Source organism: Nannobrachium achirus (genome assembly GCF_963921795.1).
Source record: "Nannobrachium achirus genome assembly, chromosome: 3".
Classification (NCBI taxonomy): Eukaryota; Metazoa; Chordata; class Actinopteri; order Myctophiformes; family Myctophidae; genus Nannobrachium; species Nannobrachium achirus.
In genome coordinates, this window is record NC_137812.1 from 75461284 (window position 1) to 75486268 (window position 24985).

Consider the following 24985-nt stretch of genomic DNA (forward strand, 5'->3'; position numbering starts at 1 on the left):
TCACTTCGCACGGGTGCGATTTTATTTATTTATTGCCAAACCACAACCTCCACCCCTCATTTCTCACATGGCCCTCTTCTAGCGCCACCATGAGGCCGATTCTTGAAAAACACATTTTTGGACACTGCTCCTACAAATGTTGCCCTAAAATCACACACTGGTAAATAAAATGTATTATTATTATTATTTGAAGTTAAATACTAATTTCAGGATTCCAATTCAAAAATAGCAAAAACGTCTTCAGGATTCATATTTTCTCAGACAGTGTGCAGGGTGTATTCTCCAGACTGATCTCTCATACTGTGTGTCAAATACACAGCTGTTCTTCAATGCACTGGCTGATCTGCGGGATTCCTTTTTCACCGAACACAAACAGACCACAGAGCCTTTGGAGCCCACCAGCACTGTGGATAATCATGTTACACCATGTTGACAAGTGTGTGCACCTGCTCAAGGCTCACGATTTAAAAGGATAAAAAACCTTCATAAATCACTTTACACTTGTTTGCTGGTGAGACTGAGAGACACCACTACTCCTTCAGAGGTGGAACAATTTACCATGGAGGCATTTAGTTTAGCAGACACTCTTAATCTAGCAAGGACAACACATGGTATTAATGAGACATACTCAACAACCTTATTCTGAAGAACCTGGTATTCAGAAAGAAATTGGGAGACGTTCATTTAAGTTTAAAGCTCCTACTGACTGGAATAAATTACCTACTTCACTTCTTAGATCAATTACCTCATTTCCTGTTTTCAAAACTTAAATGCAACTGTTCCTGTTTTTGATCCCTGTCTTATATAATTGATTGTTTTTCTTTTAAATTGTATTTGGACAGTTCATTTTTCATTTAGGCTACCTTATTTTATCTATCATTATTATGTATAGAATGCATGTGTAACAGATATAGAACGGTCTGGACGGTGTGAAAACCCTTATATGTGTTGTCAATGTGTTGTAGATTGTTATGTGATCGTTTCATGTCATTGTTTGTGTGTTGAGCCTGGAAGACCAGATGATGCATCTCCACTTCTCCAGTGACGATGTAAGAATCCCCGGGCCCTGCCCCCCCCCCCCCCCCAGGCCCTGGCGCTTCTCCAAATCAAAGGGCCCCCCCGGCGCCGCTGGCCGACCCGCCAGACCGTCGACCACACGGCACGCATGCACGCACAACCCCCCCCAACACCCCCAGCCGTTCACTCACGCTTTATTTTGAAGAGCCTTGGAAGCTTTGTGCGTGTGCACGTGGGTGTCCGCTGACGATTGAGGAGGATAATCCATTTGTTTACAAACGCTCGCGAAACTAAAATCCAAACCGGGGCCGACCATCGCGGTAAAGTGTCGCCGTGAAAACAATCAGATCTCTGCTTCCCTGGCGTTCTTTGCACCTCATTCAGAGATAAAGCCCTTTTTATGTTTCAGCCTAGAATGGAAATCAATGCAGCCTAGTCGTGCCATTTTCTCTCTCTGCGAGCCACGGTGTGACGTATGGACCAGGGTCATTCACAGACAACACAGGATGCGCACAGCACGCTGCACATTAACCCTTTGTTGTCTCGTTGAGGAACAAGATAACTCCTTTTGGCAGAGTGACCTCTAGTGGCCGTATCTCGTTACTGAACGAGTTTGGCGTACAAATTGTTAAGCACAGGTTAGTCCAATGGTTAGTCCGGCCCTGTGCATCTCAAGGGATTTATCCTCTGATGGAATTTCCAAATGAAAATATCCAAATGCATAGAAACAGTCATGTCAAAACGTAGGGAGACCAAGAACCAATCATCAGTCTAACAGTAGAAGAACCAAACCATAAATCAATCAAACAATAATCTGTACATTCAAACTACACACACTCTAGGATACTATCAAAACCTCTGCCGGTCTGTCCGTCACGCCACACTTTTCCCCTACTCATATCTCCGCCACCGTTGACCTGATCCATGCCAAACTTTGCACACACACTCCTTGGCTGCCAAACCACAACCCCTCATTTCTCACATGGCCCTCTTCTAGCGCCACCATCAGGCGGATTCTTGCACATTTTTGGACACTGCTCCTACAGATTTTGCCCTAAAATCACACAAAGCGGTACACAGTATCTCTAAAGTCATGTTATCAACATGGATCTGTCCCATTTCCCATATTCCCTCCTGATTGGCTACCATTGCCTTCTAAAGTTTGTGTATGCGACATGACGGTCGCTTATCTCCTGATTAGGGAGTCTTACTGGTACATTATTATATTATAGTACACACACTCGTCTGTACATTGAGGGCTTCCAGACACGCACCCACGCACGCACGCACGCACGCACGCACGCACGCACGCACGCACGCACGCACGCACGCACGCACGCACGCACACACGCACACACACACACACACACACACACACAGACACACACACACACACACACACACAGTCAGGGAAGTGGAGAGAATGTTAGAGAGGCCATGTTAAAAGGGCCTTTTGATGAAAATTGTGAAACTAGCAGACCTCCAAGCTCACAACGCGTCGCAAGGAAGTCGGCTATTTTCGATGTTTGATTTCCACACAGAGAGGGCAATTCTTTCAACATAAGATGCTGCATTCAAGTTCAGGAGAGTTTGGACAAGGCAATTCTCTTGAATGCTGCCTTCTGATTACATTTCTTTCATCATAGTAAAAACTGCATTCATGGTCTGGAGAGGACACTTTTTACAGACTGGTAAAAGGGGCAGGGGCTCAAGCCCCCTTTGATGTCTATGCAGGGGCGTCAATTGGGTATGGCAGGGGTGTGCAGCTGCCATACCCTGGGTCCAAATAAAACTTACTTTTAAATATAAATCCATGAATGTCTCTTTGTCTATCTGTGCTGGTTAGTATGTTGTTAAATTACAGTAAAATAACTACAGTGGTTCACAGAAAATTGAGTCGCCTCAGGTATCTGTAGGTACCTCTGGACACCCACCGGTCTCTCTGGAGATGGGAGTGTCTAAAAATAGGAGGCCGTCCTTTCAGCTTATCTTCTGCAATACAGTCAAGTGACACTAGATGGCATAGCAGAGCAATTAGTTTAACTATTTTGCTGGGGATTGAAATGAATTGAAATGAACCACAGAAGAGACTACTGTAGATACTAGAGAGTAATTATACTTTAAATGGTGTAAAAATACATTTTGGCATAGGACTTTTTCATTAAATGTTAATTAAATGTCTCATTTGTATTTGTAAGGGTCCATTTAAAACTGGCTATGGGACTAAAACGGATAATTATAAAGTTAACAGTTCACATGACAATGAGCTTATTACCAGCACTTAATAACAGTTCCACTGTTTCAGAGAGAGCATGTTTCATTATGGAAAAGCTCTGCTGTTCGCTTGTCTGTCTTTGTTTCCTTGTTGGTTTGAAAACATGTGTCTACCCATGTTTTTCTTAGATTAGCCAACTAATTCTACTATTTCTTTGCATTTGATGTAATTGGTGTTGGTGTAATGATGTATTACCTAAGTTCTAAGAATTACTTGAGTTCAATGTTGAGGTATTTGTATTTTACTTTAGTATTTACAAATTCAATTTGGTGGTCATTACTTCACAGTGTCTATATATCATTGATTACTGCACCTCTCAGTTCTCAATTATAAACATTTATAATCATGTAGTCCAGGGGGCGCCTGAGGGATTGAGCATACAGTTATGAGAGCACTGGCCAAACTGCATTCCTGGCACTCAGCCGATATCACACGTCGGCTTTGTCCCTTTCAATGTGAGCAGGGCGTCACCCAGCGTCAAAGCCCGCCTCCACATCCTGGCTGTCTGCAAAGGCTGTATGTCTACTCGTGATGTAGCTCTACTGTAGCCTATACAGTATTCTACCCCCACCTCCAAAATAATAAAAAAAAATCTCAACTGAACTGTGTCATGTTCCCAGCCTACATAGGCCTATACTGTGTATTTACCCTTCAACTATAAAATATATATTGTTTTTAATGAGACATGCTTTGTAATTAGGCTATGCTCCCAAATCCATATTATTATCGTCTGTTCGCATATTTCAATGAGTCCCGCAAAAGGAGGTTTTTAGCGAGGTGAAGTGAAACACCAACAAAAGTCACCTGGAAGATGAAGGTCGGAACATTTATAGCCTATGGAGCATATTTCTGGACATTATCTACGGGGATGGGCTATTTCTCTATCAAAATAACAACTTTTCTAGTGTTATTTCTTATCCTGGTAAACATCATGGGTCTGTCTGACAGACAGCGTTCCTTGTTCGGCCATGTCAGATATATGCGCTTTCTCTAATTATCCAACAGAAGAGAGAGAGAGAGAGAGAAATGGTCAAGCCTATAATATATTCAATAGAAATATATTTGTTATGCCAAATTACAAAACCAAACCCGAGTGGCCCCGTAATGGTCTTGTCCAGTTCCGTCCCGTTCGGATTCTTTTTTTGTTTTTTTTTAGACCTGTGACATTGTCCTGAAATCCGTTTATTTCCGAGGTTCAGAGAGACCCGAGCATTTAGCTTATGATTAGGCTATTAAAAGTCCATGCGTGCCTCTGCCTTTCATGTGGTGAGGTCTACTCAATCTAACATACTGCAGCTGTGTGAACTGATTGACAGGCACTGTCAGAAGTCAGAGCGGTGTAAACTTTATCATGTAATGTAGACTTTATTGTCCAATGCTGCTGGTTGGTTGCCTAGGAATCTAAATCTATAATATTAACATTGAAACAAAAGCCAGGGAGAAAGGAATGCTTTTAAACAAATGTCAAGTTTAGGCTACTGAGTCTGATGTTGATTAGCAAATACATTTGTTTAATTTCGCTGTTTTAATATTTAAATGGTATGATGATGATGAAAGCAACATGCGTGCCTTAAGAGGAGGCTGGACGCACTGGAGAAAAAAAGCGAAATAGCCGATCTGCAAGCTCATAATGGACATGATTTATTTCAGTCTAACAGTGGACTGACACTGGACTGTTTATTCTGTCTGTCTGTCTGTCTGTCTGTCTGTCTGTCTGTCTGTCTGTCTGTCTGTCTGTCTGTCTGTCTGTCTGTCTGTCTGTCTGTCTGTCTGTCTTGTTTTGTCTATAAACCAATAAATGTTTTATAGCCAATATGCTATAGACATTTTTAAAAGGCTTTCATATACTCCTGACATTTTTCAAATGAGGTTTGGGCTAATAGATCACTATGTGTTCAGTTTAGGCTATTTTCTGGGTTTCAATTAGGCCTACAACAACACAAATAATAGCTAATAATAATACATTTTCGGTTAGTCTGACAGACTGCACTGTTATGCAGCAGGGGAGGGGGTGCTATGACATCCAGCAGCCAGCGGCCAGCGGTGGACAGTAACTGAGTAAATGTACTTGAGTACTTTTACTTTTATTTGTACTTCAAGTAGCTTAAAAGCATGTACCGGTATGTCATCTTGAATACGTTTATTTAAAAGCAAGTACTGTTTTACTCTTTTTAAGAAGTCCTCCACTCCATCAGTGTTTCAACTGTAAACCTTTGCTTTGTCCCAAACAGCGTCAAAGCCCTCCCCCACATTCCTGGCTGTCTGTGATGCAGCTATGCTGCTCCCCCTCCAACCGTCCTACTGTATATGTTCCATGTTCTCCCTTATAGACTGTTTTTATTTAATTTTTTGACACTTGCTTTGGCAATGTAAACGTATGTTTTCTCACAAAATGTCATGATTACCGAAAAGTATTGTCACATCTTACCAAAAACGTAATGACGTTTTGGTATCAAAATGTAGGCTGTATAAAGAAAACGGAGCCTATAGTCTAGTCATTTCACAAATGTAGCCTACCATTTGTAGATTATACAAATATTTGAGCAGATTAAGCAATATTGTGAGCTTGTATTTTCAAATGGCCTAAATGTAGGGCTGAAGTGGTTGTATGCCTTTATAGCCTAATAATCGAAATTTGCAAAGTATCTAACTGTTTTCAAAAGATTGTAGTGGAATAAAAATAGCCTACTCGAGTAAATGTACTCAGTACACCAATGAAGCCTGCGTGTGCCGTCAATTCAACACGGGCGGACAATAGAACTGGTTCAACATGTTTGGCACAGATACTTGTGTATTGGAAGCAATTAGCTTGTCTAGAGGGTCGCCTATATGGTCAGCTGCTCCCCCTCCAACCGTCCTACTGTATATGTTCCATGTGATGTTCTCCCTTATAGACTGTTTTTATTTAATTTTTTGACACTTGCTTTGGCAATGTAAACGTATGTTTTCTCACAAAATGTCATGATTACCGAAAAGTATTGAAAAACAGTGTGGTAAATAATAGTTTGACATTTTAACTTGACCTTTCACTCTGTAATTAGAAAGGGACCCTTTCACAAAAGCAAAAGCGATTGGTCATGTCAGAGGCTTGGTTCTCAAAAACCTCCTCGCTGTCACATCTTCTTCTGAGACGTTGACATTTACCAGAAGAGGAGGAATGGAGAAGGATTTCTACAGGCATTAGGCCTACATTTATGACCATGATGGCATTACATTATTATTATTAAACCACAATCAAATGTTTGTCCAGGTGTCTGGGACAACTAATACATCTTTATGAACAACTTTATGAGGCTATTGGAAAAATGTTGCCTACTGCCTTGTTTCCAAATAAAGAACAATTTCAATTGAACATGTGAACAAAAGTTGTGTCTTTTTCGTTTCCTTATATTTAGCTTATTATTATTATGTCACGTTTATGTTGTTTTGGGACAGTGTGTGAACCAATTATTTTGTAATTGTTTGTGTCACAACGTTCTGTCATTTGATGACTTCTCCGCCTCTCTCTCTCTCTCTCTCTCTCTCTCTCTCTCTCTCTCCCAGCCCTAGAATATATATATACATACAGTATATAGTATCAAAATCAGCTTACAGTTTTTTTTCGATTGCTAAAACACATTTTTTTTAAATTTGGCACAATTTTCACAACCTTTACTTCTGTCCCCAATCGCTTGACTCAATTTGTTACTACTTTAGATTTCCTTATCATATTAGACTCTGACTTTCCTTCTTTACACTCTGATGTAAATTTCACATCACCTTGTTGTCAAAACACAAGACACACTTTTCAGGTTTGCACACACTTCTCACATAAAATCTCATAGCATCAATCCACAACACACAAATATTCAAATCTCTAAACTTTCGGGTCAGGCGAGCAATTCAGAGCCAGGTCCCACTGCTTCAGGCCATGGAGGAGGCTTATGGAGATGTGGGCTTTGAGGCCTGTCAGGGCTTCATGCGGCACTCTAGGCCAGGGGTTTTCAAAGTGGGTGATGGGGCACCCTGGGGTGCCACGACGGCAGTCCAGGGGTGCCGCGAGATCATTTGATAATATTTTGAATTTATTTGGACACTTGAAAAAATATTATTTATTATATAAAGTACAAAGTTATTTTCAGTCAGTTCTAACCAAAATGGCTATTATGTAATGGCTCAACGTTTTCCTCGCAACATAATCACTAAAATATCGTCACTGTCGGGCAGAAAACTTGTATCTCCAAGTTTCAAATGTGTACGGCTTTTGGTAAAGAAAAGCCATGCTACATCATACAAGACTGTCGCACAAAACTATTGAAAACAGCCGATCTACAAGCACACAACGCGTTGTGGGCTTGTTTGGAGTGTTTGGGGGTAAACCTTTAGACCTACAGTCAATAAAATGTTTTGTCTGCATATTTGTGTGCTGTTTTATGTTTGTCTATGAGAGAAGTGGGCATACACTGGGTCATTTTACAAAAAGGGAATTGGTTCATTTACCAGAGTAATTGACATTCATTCAGTGTGTTCCATTTCGACAATTGTGTTTTCAATTTTGCTCTTCAGTGTTCTGTTCATGCTTGGTAGTGTTCAGCCAAAAGCTAGTTGTGTTTATTCAATGAATGCATGTGTGTGTCATGTGAAAATATGGCTGTGTTTACCAAATGAAAACACGAGTTCCATTTTGTGAACATGTTAAGAGATTTGATGGCAAAGAGTTGTTTTGCAAAGGGATCTTCAACGTTTTCAGATCAAGGACCCCTTAGTTGAGAGAGAGATGAAGCAGGGACCCCCACAACCCTTTGTACCTCAACCTCTGTGCTTACTGCTTAGTATGCTCTTTTTTCCCCTCCACACCTAAAGTATTTGCCGAAAATAGCCAATCTGCAAGCTCACAACACTTTGCAGTGTGAGGTGTTGTGAGCTTGTAGATCTGCTATTTTTGAAAAATTGTGAAAATGAGTGCAAGTCTTTGAATATCTTTGACCCGATCTTTGACCCGACTTCTAAATCCTTCCTCTAAAATCGAAATCATGCTGTTCTCAAACCTTTTCATGTGAAGGACCCCCAAAATTACAGGTATTTGGCCACGGACCCCCCATCTCAAAATATGTTATTCCAGGGACCCCCCAGAAGCAAATATTTGAGTTACAAATGTTCGCTTTTAAGTAGATATATTCAAAGACTTGCAAAAAAAAACATGATTTAAAAAAAATAGCAGATCTACATGTGCTTGTATATTTGCTATTTTTCAATAGTTAAAGCAGTCAATAATCCTAGGCCTAAATGGGTTAAACAAATAATTACAATTTGAGTGCAAAAATAACTTGAAAAGAAACTATTTACAAGCTCACAATGCAGGTAGAGATAACAAGTAACCAACAAGTAATAGACTCGAATAGTCGACTCATATTGAAGAATCGCCACCCCGTGGCTGAACAGCCACACTACACGTTGAAATAAAATATCACATTTCTAGGGGGCGCGGCTAAGAATTTGGAGGCGTGTTTGACAGAGGTACCTCTAGGCACCTCTTGACACCTCTAGGTGTCATTTTAGACTTGGCGACGCTAAATGTTGTAACCCACTGTATGAATGCAAAATGTAACAAAATGGTCACTTTAACAAAGTATTATAATTATATTCTCCACACTTGTATTCTCCCCATCTTGACAGAATGGTATATTCCCAGGTTTCGCAGGTCAGCTGCACAGGTGCAATGCATTATTGTTAATTGTGGCACATTTACTAACATGCCAAGTTTAGCTGCACTTGAACAACCGTTCCAGGCTGCCATATCCAGCCCAAGAAACCGTAGAAACCTGTGTAAAAAAACAGACACAATTTGTATTTTCAGACTGCGAGGCGTTGTGAGCATGTAGATCTGCTATTATCACAATATAACCCTGTTATACAAAATGTAATGCCTCTTTATCCATGAGGAGTCCCATCTTTGCCATACCCTAACTTTTGCTGAACTGACGCCACTGTGTCTATGTGTGCACATGCCTGGTAACAGTACAGTGTGACAGGTCACATGGGTTAATGGACACGTGGAAGAAGGTCTGGTTTCCATCCAACATGGACGCCCCCACCCCCCCCCCCCCCCCCCCCCCCCCCCCCCCCACAGCAGACACTGCTCAAAGAAAACAAAGCCTGTCTTTACCTCTACCTGACCTTTCTATTGTAAACACCTTTTTATTGTGCAGTGGGTTTTATGACATACTGTGTGTGTTTTCTGTCATCAATTTGACTCCCAGTCTCAGGACGGACACTCTAACCAGCAGCCTGTGTACAGCCTGTGTCTCACAGCAAGGCTTAACACTCGGGTGACTGAAAATAAAAAACTACCACTCTGACTGCATTTATAGGTCAAATTGACAGGTAAATTCTCTCCCTTTTTGCCCAGGAGAGCAACACCTCCTCCCCTGCTGCCAGCGGCGGTTCTATTGTCTGTTGAAAGAATGTACCTGTCAATTTGACCTATAAATGCAGTCAGAGTGGTATAATTGTATATTATTTCATACTTAGGAAATGTTTCAGAAGGGGAAAAAAAACGAGAACATATATCTTGAGTATTTAGGAGGCTGGCCATCTGGCATACCGGGCATTTACCCCTTGGGCCGGTAGGCTAAGGGGCCGGGGGGTCGGTAAAAAAAAAAAAAAAAAGTAAAAATATCGGTTGGAGGTCTGCTATTCTCTGCATCGCAGGACGGAGAATACATGAATTAGGCTTCGCTTGATCATGGGCTGCAACTGCTGTGATCATAATATGCTCTGTGAGCTTGTAGATCGTTGGCCTACTATGTTTTATAATGAATGTTGTCAAGACACAGATCTTTAATACAAGTTGCTCAAGTTGAACAGCGGTGTGTCTGTGGTTTCTCCGCCGACAGTCCCCCCCCGTCCCCCCCCCCCCAACGGTACTGATGACGTCATAAAATGATGGATCGATTCAACTTCAACTATATTGTAAGTCGAGTTGACTTGAAAAAAGAACTTGAGTCGTTAATGCCCTACAGGACATTTCTCTGAGATATTACCTTAATCATCAGAGGAAAAGAGAACTGAGCCAGAAGACAAATCTCTCTGAATACCAAGCAATCTTTGTAGGGTGAGAAGTTCAGTCACTCGAGAGAGACTTGGAGTAGAACCGCTGCTCCTACACTTGGAAAGGTGTCAGCTTAGGTGGTTGGGGCATCTAGTACGGATGCCCCCCGAGCGCCTATAGGAAGGTCCTCGATGCACGTCCCACTGGGAGGAGTGGACGAATACACTCCTTTGCAAAAAAAGGACCCCAGGGGGTCCCCGGACCACACTTTGAGAACCTCTGGTTTAAACGGTGAACCGCTGTGGGGCGGGGTTCCTCAAGGCTCTGTACTAGGAGTGACCTTTCTGTTTACGCTCGACATTAAACATCTTCAGTGAAAAACAGCAGATCCACAAGCTCGCTGTGAGCTTGTGGATCTGCTGTTTCCTCCGCAAAAGAAATATGGGTTCAAGTGAGGGGAACAGATGACAGAATCATTCAGGGATAAAGTGTTCTGTCAGCACAACTTCTACCAGAAGAACCAACAAGCTGTCATCATTTATATACTCTATGTATATAGTGTGTGTGTGTGTGTGTGTGTGTGTGTGTGTGTGTGTGTGTGTGTGTGTGTGTGTGTGTGTGTGTGTGTGTGTGTGTGTGCGTGTGTGTGCGTACGTGCGGATTATGGGAGACTTCTGAGAATGTGTTTATGAAGCAAAACAAAGATTAGAGAGGTATGCGCACACGCACGACCACGCACGCACGCACACACGCACGCAAGCACACAGTATGAACTTTCAGAAGTAAATAACTTCAGGCACAAATCCTTGTATTTACCGAACACATTTCAACTTTTAACTTTTTCTTCTTTTTTTCTAAATTAAATTGAGCCTGCGGAAGTTCTTTTATATATGGAAGGCAGAATGTGTTGTTGTTGCCATCTCCCCAGAAACAAATCCCTTTTATGCCCATATATGGAGATTTCTGATGTCATCAATCCCAGGCCCTAACTGGCCCAAGAGCCTGCTTTACTCTGATTTACATCCTACCTTCCCTGAAAATCTTAATATTGAGTCCATATATGTATATGGATATATATTAACCCTTTCCAAGCCACGGGGAGCCACTTAATATTAAAACCGTACCGGACATCTGAGCAAGGATGTCTCAGCCGCGCCGTCTTTTACCGTACTGTCATTAAAAACGAAATAAATGATTTTTATCCGAAAATCGGCGATCGTCTAACCTTCCCTAGTCACCGCTTGTCCATCGATAGCGCATGGCTCGTCTGACATGAAGCAGAAGTGACGTCAGGTCCTTTCCCTGTAATAGCTTCCCTGCTCCCGTCCGTTTTCTGTTTAGACATTAGTGCTAGCACAGCTGGAGTGCTGGGGGCTAAGCTAGCAAAAATGTTCATATTTACTGTAGAGTCACACATTTACGTGAACGGATCGCGCACGCGAAACGCACGGGGAGAAGATGTGTCGGCCGAAACCGCCACTCTAAGCCAATGCAGACTGAGGAATTTCGCTGGGGACTGTGGTGAGAATACAACGGGGATCGCGTGATATTTATGGGGGATGAAGACCACGTGATATAGCGCTGAAGGTCTTGAATGAATGCAGACCTTCAGCGCTGCAGTTCAGATCATAATATAATAATAGAAATTTCACAGCTAATCTACCAACAAGCCATTCTATTTCGGCTGGCGAAGTGTTAATAAAGGATAAAATAAATAAAATGTCCATATACAGTATGGGCATTCCCAGATGATGCCCAGAGCTACAGCGCCAAACTAAATGCAATATCATTGCAATAAATGGTTATCTCATTGCAATAAATGGTATGGTCAATCTAAGCATGTGTGGTTATTCTGGGCTGAAATATCCACCTGTTTCCGCAAGACTTTACTGTAGCATTATCTGCGGGACACTTCCGGTTAACAGCAGACATACAAGCTCACGTCGCGTCGCAGATGCAACCGTTGTGAGCTTGTAGATCACACTCGGCTGCGACGCCGGAAATGCCGCTCGCCTTCTACGCAATGCATGATGGGATGTTGGAAAGTTGTGGATAAGAATGAACTAATTTACTGCCCCGATACGAGAATCCAGAGCAAAAGCCGTTGGTCCTGTGGTTGCGGTGAGGCCTCCTCACCCCTCTCCTCTGGGCTCAGTCTTGGACTAAATCAGGACTTGACGAGCGCTCGCCGCGGCGGTCTTTGATTGATAAGAAGTTTGCATAGGGAAAGGTACAGTTCACTGGTACAAGGTCAACTAAAAGGATACTCATGTAACTCTTGCACTTATTTCTTGCACTCTTGCACTTATTTCCAGGGGCGGCATAGCTCAGGGGTAGAGGGCATAGCTCAGGGGTAGAGAAACTGGTATTAGAGCACGAAGGGTATAAATCCCGAAGGGTTCCCAGTTCGAATCCGGGCTCCCCCTGAGTTAATGTCGAAGGGTCCTTGGGCAAGACTCTGAACCCCTAATTGCCTCCGGTGAGCAGGTTGGTGCCTTGCATGGCTTCCTCTGCCACCGGTGTATGAATGTGTGTGTGAATGGGTGAATGTAATGCACAATCTATGTAAAGCGCTTTGGATTAAAAGCGCTATATAAATGCACCATTTACCATTTTACCATTTACCAAGGAGATGCTTCTTTTTGAACTCATGTAACATTGAATGACAGACAGATAGAACCGCTATGTGACACGTGACGAGCGCTCGTCATAGTTGCGACCGTAGGTCGCATTTACTACCAAAACCTCCACCGGCTGTCCGTGGGTGAGTGAGTGAGTCAGTGAGTGAGTCCGTCACACTTTTGCCCTGCTCATATCTCCACAACCGTTGCCCCCATCCATGCCAAATTTTGCACACACACTCCTTGACTGCCAAACTAGAACCTCCAAGGACGCCCGGAGCCCCAGGGACCCCCAGGGACCCCCAGATGTAAAAAATGACCAAATGTGGTCACACGTCACACGTCACACTTTTTCCCTGCTCATATCTCCGCAACCGTTGACCCGATCCATGCCAGATTTTGCACACACACTCCTTGCCTGCCAAACTACAACCTCCAAGGACCCCCCGAGCTCCAGGGACCCCCAGGTCCCTGGGGGACCCCCATATGTAAAAAATGACCAAATGTGCAAAAATGACCAAATGACCACCCCAACGGGGCTGCTCACGGGGAATTCCCGGGGACCACCGACTCCTGGTGCTCCAGGACGGATGCAAAAGTGGTGGCGCCCCCAGTGGAGGACCCCCTCCACTGCAGCTCACATAAAATGCCCTAACTCGGCCTAGGAGCGTCCGGGAGGTACCTATTCGTCCGCCAAGGCAACGCGGAGACCCCACCCCTCATTTCTCACATGGCCCTCTTCTAGCGCCACCTTCAGGCCGATTTTTACAACACATTTTTGGACACTGCTCCTACAGTTTTTGCCCTAAAATCACGCAAATCGCTACACAGTATGTCTACACTCATCCCATCAACATGAATCTGTCCCATATAGCGCCACCTTCAGGCCGATTTTTAAAAACACATTTTTGGATACTGCTCCTACAGATTTTGCCCTAAAATCACGAAAATCACTACACAGTATGTCTACACTCATGTCATCAACATGGATCAGGAACATTTTGGAAAAACACATTTTTGCCCTATTTGTGGAGATAAGCGACCTACGGTCGCTTATCTCCCGATTAGGGAGTCTTACTGGTCTATAGCCATGTTTCCATAAACTTATTCGAATTAGGGAAGCGAATTATCAGAAATACGCATTAAGACAAAGCAAATTTAGCCCGTTTCCATTTAACTGATGAAATGCGATTCTTGGGAGATCCTGCCTGGGTCCGTCTGACCAACGTGCTGTAAACACTTCCCGCGGGCTTGCAGACCGAGAGACGTGAGGGCACTGCTGTGACTCGCTGCACACGCATCCCGACCCAGAGCCGGTCGCGACGCACCGCCGCGGAGAAAGTGCAGCCGGCGGGAGCACAGAGAAAGCGACCCCGGCCGGGGCGCCCCGAGTGGCGTCCCCGAGCCGAGGCGGCCGGCCCGCCGCCCAGTTGAGTCCTCCGGGCAGACTGCATCCTGCAGCATCGCATATGCGATCTGCTGTGTGCTTGTACGGCCACTTGGCACGCGCAACACAGTGTGATGACGAAGGGTCACTCCGTGTGTAACAACCGGTTTGTTTTGTGGGCTAACGCTATACAATGGACGTTAATTAAGCGGCCGGGGAAAGTGTTATAGGAGGACGATGTGGACCAAAACGTCATATTTTATTCGCATTTATTGTCTGACCCGTTTCCATTCACTTTTGCGCATTTAGTTTATTCGATAAAGGCTCAAAATCCTCCTCCTCCAAGCGGATAATTTTTTTTGCAGATAATGAAAGTTTATTCGCATTTTGAAGTGTTTCCATAAAAAGATTTAGCGAATAAGCCGTTAATGCGCAAAAAGTGGCTTTATGGAAACGCCACTAGTGAAAGAGTTGAACGGTACTGGAGTAAATGTACTCAGTTACTTTGTGTCCTCAGTGACAGTCAGAGATGCGTCCTCCATATGGAGCGAATTTAGTGCCAATATACCTTGTGCGTGTTTTAAAAATATTCACACGCGTGTGAATGTTTTGTGCACAGCAAAATAAATACTCACACGTGTTTTAAAAATATTCACACGTATTTTTAAAAAAAATCACACGTGTGTGCATGTTTTGTGCACCGCAAAATAAAATTCACACATTTTTTGCAATTCACAGTATTTTACAAATCTCATATTTCTACAAATCTCAAACTGTGGATCACAAAATAAAAACACAAGTTGCAAATCTTTTCTGTGGATCAAAAATGAAAACACAAGTTGCAAATCTTTTCTGTGGATCACAAAATAAAAACACAAGTTGCAAATCTTTCTGTGGATTTAAAATACAAGTTGTGAATTACTGATACAGACCTGTGGATCTGAAAGACACAGCTGTGTATTTACAAAACACAAGCTGTGGATTTACAAAACACGGATCAACAGACCTGTGGAGACACAAAACTTTAGTGCACTTGTGTGGACCAATGGCTGTGGACCTCCAAAACACAGATATTTTTGGCACTGTTCTACCAGGTGAAATGTGAGAATCATTGGCTCGTGTATTGACCAATCACGTGAGGCCATGCCCCCAGGGTTGGCATGGCAACCAAGGGTTGCCATGTTCTCTAAAAAGAGAGTTATCCGGGCCTTACAATCTATAAATGTAGCTATACATGAATATATCCATACATATCTTGTCTTAAAACAATCAGCTAATGGCGTATTGACTAATCCATAATTTTGTATTATTATTTTATTTTATTATTTTATGTTATTTTCTTATTATTGTTATTACATATATTTGTTAATATGTGTGTGTCGGCGTTGACATGAGACCTGCAAACCGGATCAACCGGGTCGGTTGGTCAGGTCGGTTAGTTGGTCAGTTTGTGTAATTAGTTTAATAATGTAATTAGTGTAATAGTGTAATAGTGTAATTAGTGTAATAGTGTAATAGTGTAATTAGTGTAATTAGTGTAAGAGTGTAATTAGTGTAATTAGTGTAATAGTGTACTAGTGTAATTAGTGTAATTAGTGTAATAGTGTACTAGTGTAATTAGTGTAATAGTGTACTAGTGTAATTAGTGTAATTAGTGTAATAGTGTAATTAGTGTAATAGTGTACTAGTGTACTAGTTTAATTAGTGTAATAGGGTAATAAGTGTAATAATGTAATAGTGTAATTAGTGTACTAGTGTAATTAGTGTAATAGTGTACTAGTGTAAGTAGTGTAATAGTGTAATAGTGTAGTGTAATTAGTGTAATAGTGTAATTAGTGTAATAGTGTAATAGTGTAATAGTGTAATTAGTGTAATAGTGTACTAGTGTAATTAGTGTAATAGTGTAATTAGTGTACTAGTGTAATTATTGTACTAGTGTAATTAGTGTACTAATGTAATTAGTGTAATATGGTAATAAATGTAATAGTGTAATTAGTGTAATAGTGTAATTAGTGTAATAGTGTAATAGTTTACTAGTGTAATTGGTGTACTAGTGTAATTAGTGTAATAGTGTAATTAGTGTACTAGTGTAATAGTGTACTAATGTAATTAGTGTAATAGTGTAGTAGTGTAATTAGTGTAATAGTGTACTAGTGTAATTAGTGTAATTAGTGTAATAGTGTAATTAGTGTAATAGTGTAATAGTGTACTAATGTAATTAGTGTAATAGTGTACTAGTGTAATTAGTGTAATAGTGTACTAGTATACTAGTGTAATTAGTGTAATAGTGTAATTAGTGTAATAATGTAATAGTGTACTAGTGTAATTAGTGTAATACTGTACTAGTGTAAGTAATGTAATAGTGTAATTAGTGTAATTAGTGTAATAGTGTAATTAGTGTAATTAGTGTAATAGTGTAATAGTGTAATTAATGTAATTAGTGTAATACTGTACTAGTGTAATTTGTGTAATAGTGTAATTAGTGTAATAGTGTAATTAGTGTAATTGTGTAAGTGTGTAATTAGTGTAATAGTGTAATAGTGTAATTAGTGTAATAGTGTAATTAGTGTAATTGGTGTAATAGTGTACTAGTGTAAGTAGTGTACTAGTGTGTACTAGTGTAATTAGTGTACTAGTGTACGAGTGTAATTAGTGTACTAGTGTACTAGTGTAATTAGTGTACTAGTGTAATTAGTGTAATAGCGTACTAGTGTAATTCGTGTAATAGTGTACTAGTGTAATTAGTGTAATAGTGTAATAAAGTAATAGTGTAATTATTGCAAAAGTGTAATTATTTTAATAATGTAATAGTGTAATTAGTGTAATAGTGTAATTAGTGCAATAGTGTAATTAGATTAATAATGTAAATAGTGAAATTAGCTGGGAGGGAATCCGTCAAAAAACATCAACTTTGGGCACTTGGTGACAAGTTTTTGATTTTTAGTATGGTGTTAGGTATGGTTATAAGGTTTACAAAAACCATCGCAAACAAGTTGGGCTCGCCCCCTAGTGGTCTGTTTGCGATTAATCAAATATTCGATACATCAGTATATGGTTGAAACCCCAAATAATTGATAAAAGAGATTTTTCAATGGATTCTGTTGCTATTGGGTATGATAAACAACATACTAAAGAATCTTGAAAAAATAACTACCGGAAAGGCACCATTTTCAAGATGGCGTCCACGATGGCTGCCGGGAGCTGAAAATGCCTATAAACTGGGTTTTAATGTCTAAAAATTCATAATAAATCTGCACTTGGTGAAGAGTTTTTGATTTTTGGTATGGTGTTAGGTATGGGTATAAGGTTTTCAAAAACCATCGCAAACAAGTTGGGCTCGCCCCCTAGTGGTCTGTTTGCAATGAATACAATAGTAGATCTGTCAGTACATGGTTGAAACCCCAAATAATTGATAAAAGAGATTTATCAATGGATTCTGTTACTATTGGGTATGATAAACAACATACTAAAAATCTAGGAAAAAATAACTACTGGAAAGCCATCATTTTCAAGATGGCGTTCAAAATGGCTGCCGGGAGCTAAAAATGCCTATTTAATGTGTAAAAATTCATATAAAATATGCAATTGGTAACTAGCTTTTACATTTTGACATGGTGTTAGGTGTGGGTATATGGTTTTCAAAAACTATCGCAAACAAGTTGGGCTCACCCCCTAGTGGTCTACAATATACTGACCTATCTAATATTTGATTCATTGCAAACAGACCACTAGGGGGCGAGCCCAACTTGTTTGCGATGGTTTTTGAAAACCTTATACTCATACCTAACACCATGCCAAAATTCAAAAACTCTTCACCAAGTGCATATTTTATATGAATTTTTACACATTAAATAGGCATTTTTAGCTCCCGGAAGCCATCGTGGACGCCATCTTGAAAATGATGGCTTTCCGGTAGTTGTTTTTTCCAAAACTTTTAGTATGTTGTTTATCATACCAAATAGTAACAGAATCCATTGAAAAATCTCTTTTATCAATTATTTGGGGTTTCAACCATATACTGACAAATCTACTATTGTATTCATTGCAAACAGACCACTAGGGGGCAAGCCCAACTTGTTTGCGATGGTTTTTGAAAACCTTATACCCATACCTAACACCATACCAAAAATCAAAAACTCTTCACCAAGTGCAGATTTATTATGAATTTTTAGACATTAAAACCCAGTTTATAGGCATTTTCAGCTCCCGGCAGCCATCGTGGACGCCATCTTGAAAATGGTGCCTTTCCGATAGATATTTTTTCCTGAATTTGGAGTATGTTGTTCATCATACCCAATAGTAACAGAATCCATTGAAAAATCTCTTTCATCAATTATTTGGGGTTTGAACCATATACTGATGTATCGAATATTTGATTCATTGCAAACAGACCACTAGGGGGCAAGCCCAATTTGTTTGCGATGGTTTTTGAAAACCTTATACCCATACCTAACACCATACCAAAAATCAAAAACTTGTCACCAAGTGCCCAATATTTACGAATTCCCTCCCAGCTAAATAGTGTAATAGTTAATAACGTAAAAGTGTAAATCATCGGAGCAGAAGGGCAGGATACACTAGCCAGAGAATCTCCGGGAGTCTCCGGCCAATAGCATTTGTTTACCGATCTTCATGGTTTTGAGATCTTTATTGACAATGGTCACAGGTGCTTGCTTCCAAATGCCACGAACTTGGTCTGGAGGCTGCACCCCTTGAATGTACAGAAAGCACGCCCTCACGGACGTCTTAAGTGACAGCCCTGTGTCAAAACACGCCATGCACTGCACATCGTCCTCAGTGTCTATGAGAACAACAACATTAGCCTTGGTTCAGAGCGTTAGCAAGTTCTGGCTTATGCAGTTACATATGTTTATACGCCACGATGCAAATCACGCAATTATTGCGACTGTAGGTTGCATTTAGTTTGAAAATCTGCAGATCATGTCCGTCCGTTCGTCCGCCACGCCTCATGTCACACTCCATATATGGCCCCTGATGTCATCAATATTAAGCCCATACCTGGGAAGGCCCATATATGGACATATTGTGTGGTTGACGTGACGTGAGTCACACTTGCAAATTAAATCCGTCCTTGTCGCTATTATGCCCATATACTGTATGGAGAACCCTGATGTCATCAATATTAACTCAAAGGAGGTCCACAACATGCCAATGCATCAAACTCTTTTCTCCCGGTGTCTATTAGACTTATTACACTATTACACTTATAGCCCTATAAAACTATTAAACTTATTACACTTATTGCACTTTTACACGTTTACACTATTACACTATTACACTATCTATCTATAAATGCGAGAAGTCTCTGCGTGTCTGTCTGCGTGTATGTAATCCGCGTATCTCGAGAACCGTTCGTCCCACCGGCTTCAGATTCGGCACGCGCGTTCCCCGCCGCGGCACGGAGTGCAGTGCCGGGTCTCGACCCGACCCGACGCGCGGTTTTCCCGAACCGGCGCGAAACGTTCGGAATCTCCTTATGCGGGGTTGATTGTTGACATCAGGCTGTTCCGGAGGAAATCGGCGAAAGCTCTGACTCATTGTGACATCACTTCATAAAAGGCTCTGACATCACGTACGCCACATGAGTCAACAAAAAATCTCTGTGAGTGTGTATGTATGTATGTAATCCGCGTATCTCGAGAACCGTTCGTCCCACGGGCACGCGCGTTCTCCATATATGGGCATAAAATGAATGCCCCCATATATGGGCATAAAATGGATTGCAGACAGACAGATACAGATATCTCCATATATGGACATAAATGGACAGAGGCAAACAGATGGTCAAAGATCTCCATATATGGGCATAAAATGGACGCAGACAGACAGATACAGATATCTCCATATATGGGCATAAATGGACACAGGCAAACAGATGTTCAAAACGGGTCCTATGACAACAGGTATAATGAGGTTTGCATTAAAGGGGGAACCGGCACTGTGTCTGCAACACAGTTGGAGGCACAGACAGATACTCCATATATGGGCATAAAATGGACGCAGATAGACAGATATCTCCATATATGGGCATAAAATGGACCCAGAACTATAACTGCAGTGATCTCCATATATGGACATAAAATGGACGCCGACAGACAGATACAGATATCTCCATATATGGGCATAAATGGACACAGGCAGACAGATGGTCAAAACGGGTCCTATGAAAACAGGTATAATGGGGTTTGCATTAAAGGGCGGGGCATTCATTCCCTATTTACATTGTTCCGAGTTGGCCAGGTCGCCGACTAGACGCTGGGCCGCCCGAAGGGCGGCCCAGCTTCTAGTTACACTAATTACACTAATACACTTATTACACTATTACGCTAATTACACTGTTACACTATTACAATTATTACACTATTAAACTACTTACACTAGTACACAATTACATTACACTATTACACTAGTACACTATTACACTAATTACACTATTACACAATTAGACTAATTACACTAATTACACTATTACACTATTACACTAATTACACTATTACACTTACACTAACTATTACACTAATTAAACTAATTACACTATTACACTAATTAAACTAATTACACTATTACACTATTACACTAATTACACTATTACACTAATTACACTAATTACACTATTACACTAATTACACTAGTACACTATTACACTATTACACTAATTACACTATTACACTATTACACTAATTACACTAGTACACTATTACACTAATTACACTAGTACACTAATTACACTAGTACACTAATTACACTAGTAAACTATTACACTATTACACTAATTACACTATTACACTAATTACACTATTACATTATTACACTTATTACCATATTACACTAATTACATTAGTACACTATTACACTAGTACACTAATTACACTAGTACAATAATTACACTAGTACACTAATTACACTAGTACACTTTTACACTAATTACACTAGTACACTATTACACTAATTACACTATTACACTATTACACTATTACACTAATTACACTAATTACACTATTACACTATTACACTAATTACACTATTACACTATTACACTAATTACACTAGTACACTATTACACTAATTACACTAGTACACTAATTACACTATTACATTATTACACTTATTACCCTATTACACTAATTACACTAGTACACTAACTACACTAGTACACTATTACACTAATTACACCAGTACACTATTACACTAATTACACTAATTACACTAGTACACTATTACACCAATTACACTAATTACACTCTTACACTAATTACACTAATTACACTATTACACTATTACACTATTACACTAATTACACTATTACACTAGTACACTATTACACTAATTACATTATTAAACTAATTACACAAACTGGCCAACCAACCGACCTGACCAACCGACCCGGTTGATCCGGTTTGCAGGTCTCATGTCAACGCCGACACACACATATTAACAAATATATGTAATAATAATAATAAGAACATAACATCAAATAATAAAATAAAATAATAATACAAAATTATGGATTAGTCAATACGCCATTAGCTGATTGTTTTAAGACAAGATATGTATGGATATATTCATGTATGGCTACATTTATAGATTGTAAGGCCCGGATAACTCTCTTTTTAGAGAACATGGCAACCCTTGGTTGCCATGCCAACCCTGGGGGCATGGCCTCACGTGATTGGTCAATACACAAGCCAATGATTCTCACATTTCACCTGGTAGAACAGTGCCAAAAATATCTGTGTTTTGGAGGTCCACAGCCATTGGTCCACACAAGTGCACAAAAGTTTTGTGTCTCCACAGGTCTGTTGATCCGTGTTTTGTAAATCCACAGCTTGTGTTTTGTAAATACACAGCTGTCTTTCAGATCCACAGGTCTGTATCAGTAATTCACAACTTGTATTTTAAATCCACAGAAAGATTTGCAACTTGTGTTTTTATTTTGTGATCCACAGAAAAGATTTGCAACTTGTGTTTTCATTTTTGATCCACAGAAAAGATTTGCAACTTGTGTTTTTATTTTGTGATCCACAGTTTGAGATTTGTAGAAATATGAGATTTGTAAAATACTGTGAATTGCAAAAAATATGTGTGAATTTTATTTTGCGGTGCACAAAACATGCACACACGTGTGATTTTTTTTTAAAATACGTGTGAATATTTTTAAAACACGTGTGAGTATTTATTTTGCGGTGCACAAAACATGCACACGCGTGTGAATATTTTTAAAACACGCACAAGGTATATTGGCACTAAATTCGCTCCATACCTCCAGGCTCATGAATAAATAATGAGGCTCATGAATAAATAATGAGGCTCATGAATAAATAATGAGGCCTCATGGGAACACTGCAATCAGAGGCAACAAGAGGAGCTTAATGACATCATTATGACATCATTATCTCATTACCTTCTGTGAATCACAACGTATACTCTTAGCACACAGCGGCTGAAAGTCATTATGTATACGTTTGTTTATGTTTTTTCCCTCCTGATTTTACACGTATAGTGTTAGTTCTCTATAAGGCTAGACCCTCCAGAAAAACCCGGACAAAAATCCTTGATTATGAAGAATAAAATCATTGATTATGCAGAATAAAATCATTGATTATGGGGGCAGAAATCTTTGATTTTGCAATGAAATATGTTGTTCTTTATGTGATTTTATGCAGTGAAATTGAAGAAAGTTGTTGAATCTGCGAAATATGGGACATGCGAAATGTGCAAAAAAAGTTGTGAATTATGCGAAATATACGAAAAGATGCAAAATATGCAGGGGTTCATGTGATTTTATATGTGTTGAAATATGCGGGTAGTTTTGAAATATGCCGCCAGAAATGTGCGATCCTGCTGCCTTTTGATTCTTGGGAGATCCTGCCTGGGTCCGTCTGACCAACGTGCTGTAAACACTTCCCGCGGGCTTGCAGACCGAGAGACATGCAAGCCCCGCATAATCTGTGCCATTTGGTTGATTATGTGTTTGAAATTATAAGAAAAGTTTGTATTTTTTTTCTTTTCATAACTTTTGATTGTGTGGGCTTTGCCTCGTGGAGGGGCGCCTGATGGAACGGTTTACATTTCTGACTAATAAAGTATTCAATCAATCAATCAATCAATCAATGAATCAATTAGGGATGGGACGATATGATTTTTGTGACCAAAGACATGGCGATTTACGATCATAATATCCCCAACATCCATTATCCTGGGGCGGAACTTGCCTGGTTAAAACCAGACTGCACTCAACACCACCCCCTGGTGGTAACGAAGTGTGTGATAGAGTCTGGTTTATTAACCAGGCAAGGGCGGAACATTTGCCAAAAAAATAGCTCACAATTGTGTCATTGTGAGCTTGTAGATCTGCATTTTTCAGATTTCACTTGGCAAAGACATTTTGTAGAGAGTGAAAAAAAGACTATCAAGTACGTATATTATAAGTAGGTTTTACCAATAGAGGGTTTAAGTGGTACTGGATATGCATCTCAGCAAATAAAAGGTGAATTGATCCCAGTGCATGACGGAGGACGATATCACGATAAATTATTGTTTTTTTTTTCACGACAAACGATAATATCTCTTATCGTCCCATCCCTCCATCCCCTCACCTCGGCCTGGAAGCCCTCCACCAGGATGGCGACCAGCAGGTTGAAGAGCACGTAGTTCCCAAACGTCATGAGGGCCACGAAGTACAGAGCAGCCAGAGGAGAGGTGGACGCCATGCCGTTGTACAGGACCGCGTTCCAGTCCTCCTGAGTCAGGATCTAAGAGGAGAGGAGAGGAGAGGAGAGGAGAGGAGAGGAGAGGAGAGGAGAGGAGGAGAGGAGAGGAGAGGAGAGGAGAGGAGAGGAGAGGGGAGGGGAGGGGAGGAGAGGAGAGGGTTAGTAGAAGTACAGAGCAGCCAGAGGAGAGGTGGACGCCATGCCGTTGTACAGGACCGCGTTCCAGTCCTCCTGAGTCAGGATCTAAGAGGAGAGGAGAGGAGAGGAGAGGAGAGGAGAGGAGAGGAGAGGAGAGGAGAGGAGAGGGGAGGGGAGGGGAGGAGAGGAGAGGGTTAGTAGAAGTACAGAGCAGCCAGAGGAGAGGTGGACGCCATGCCGTTGTACAGGACCGCGTTCCAGTCCTCCTGAGTCAGGATCTGAGGAGACAGAATCGTTATGACTGACAGATTCAGAGATATTCGCCTCAAGGCAACCGTTACAATATACAATATTCAGAGTACATTTTGCACATACGGCTAGCATGATCAAAAACACAAGATAGTAAAAGGCACAAAGCTTTATAATTTGCTTTACCGTTCGAAATAACGATTTGTTGGCTTTAAGTCCAGCAATTTCTGTGTTATTTTACCCTTCAAAGCTGACGTCAGCTCCAGGAAGTTGCTGAGAAATTTGCTGAGTGCGCAGAGTCTTGCTCAGGGACACATGGACACATTGCTGGCCTGACCTGGAATGGTACCTGTGACAACCAGGGGCTCTGGTTCCCCAGGCGGGCTCCCTAACCATTCAGCTATGGAATGGAACCTGGGACAACCAGGGGCTCTGGTTCCCCATTCGGGCTCTCAGCTACGACCGCCTCATCGCAACCACAAATGCAATTTCTAATTGCATCTTTCTACTTATTTTGTACTGTTACTCAAGTATTTT

The 24985-nt window shown here is 40.9% G+C and overlaps 1 protein-coding gene across 1 annotated transcript in view; it reads right to left on the bottom strand.

The window, feature by feature from the left end:
• Positions 1-24985, bottom strand: part of LOC308282456 (voltage-dependent T-type calcium channel subunit alpha-1H-like) — a gene marked incomplete at its 3' end in the record, with an annotated part of 293092 nt that overhangs the window by 127763 nt on the left and 140344 nt on the right. Inside the window, exon 15 of the mRNA XM_080722802.1 lies at positions 23948-24103. Within this exon, the coding sequence (XP_080578928.1) occupies positions 23948-24103 (156 nt within the window). The remainder of the gene's footprint in view (positions 1-23947; positions 24104-24985) is intronic.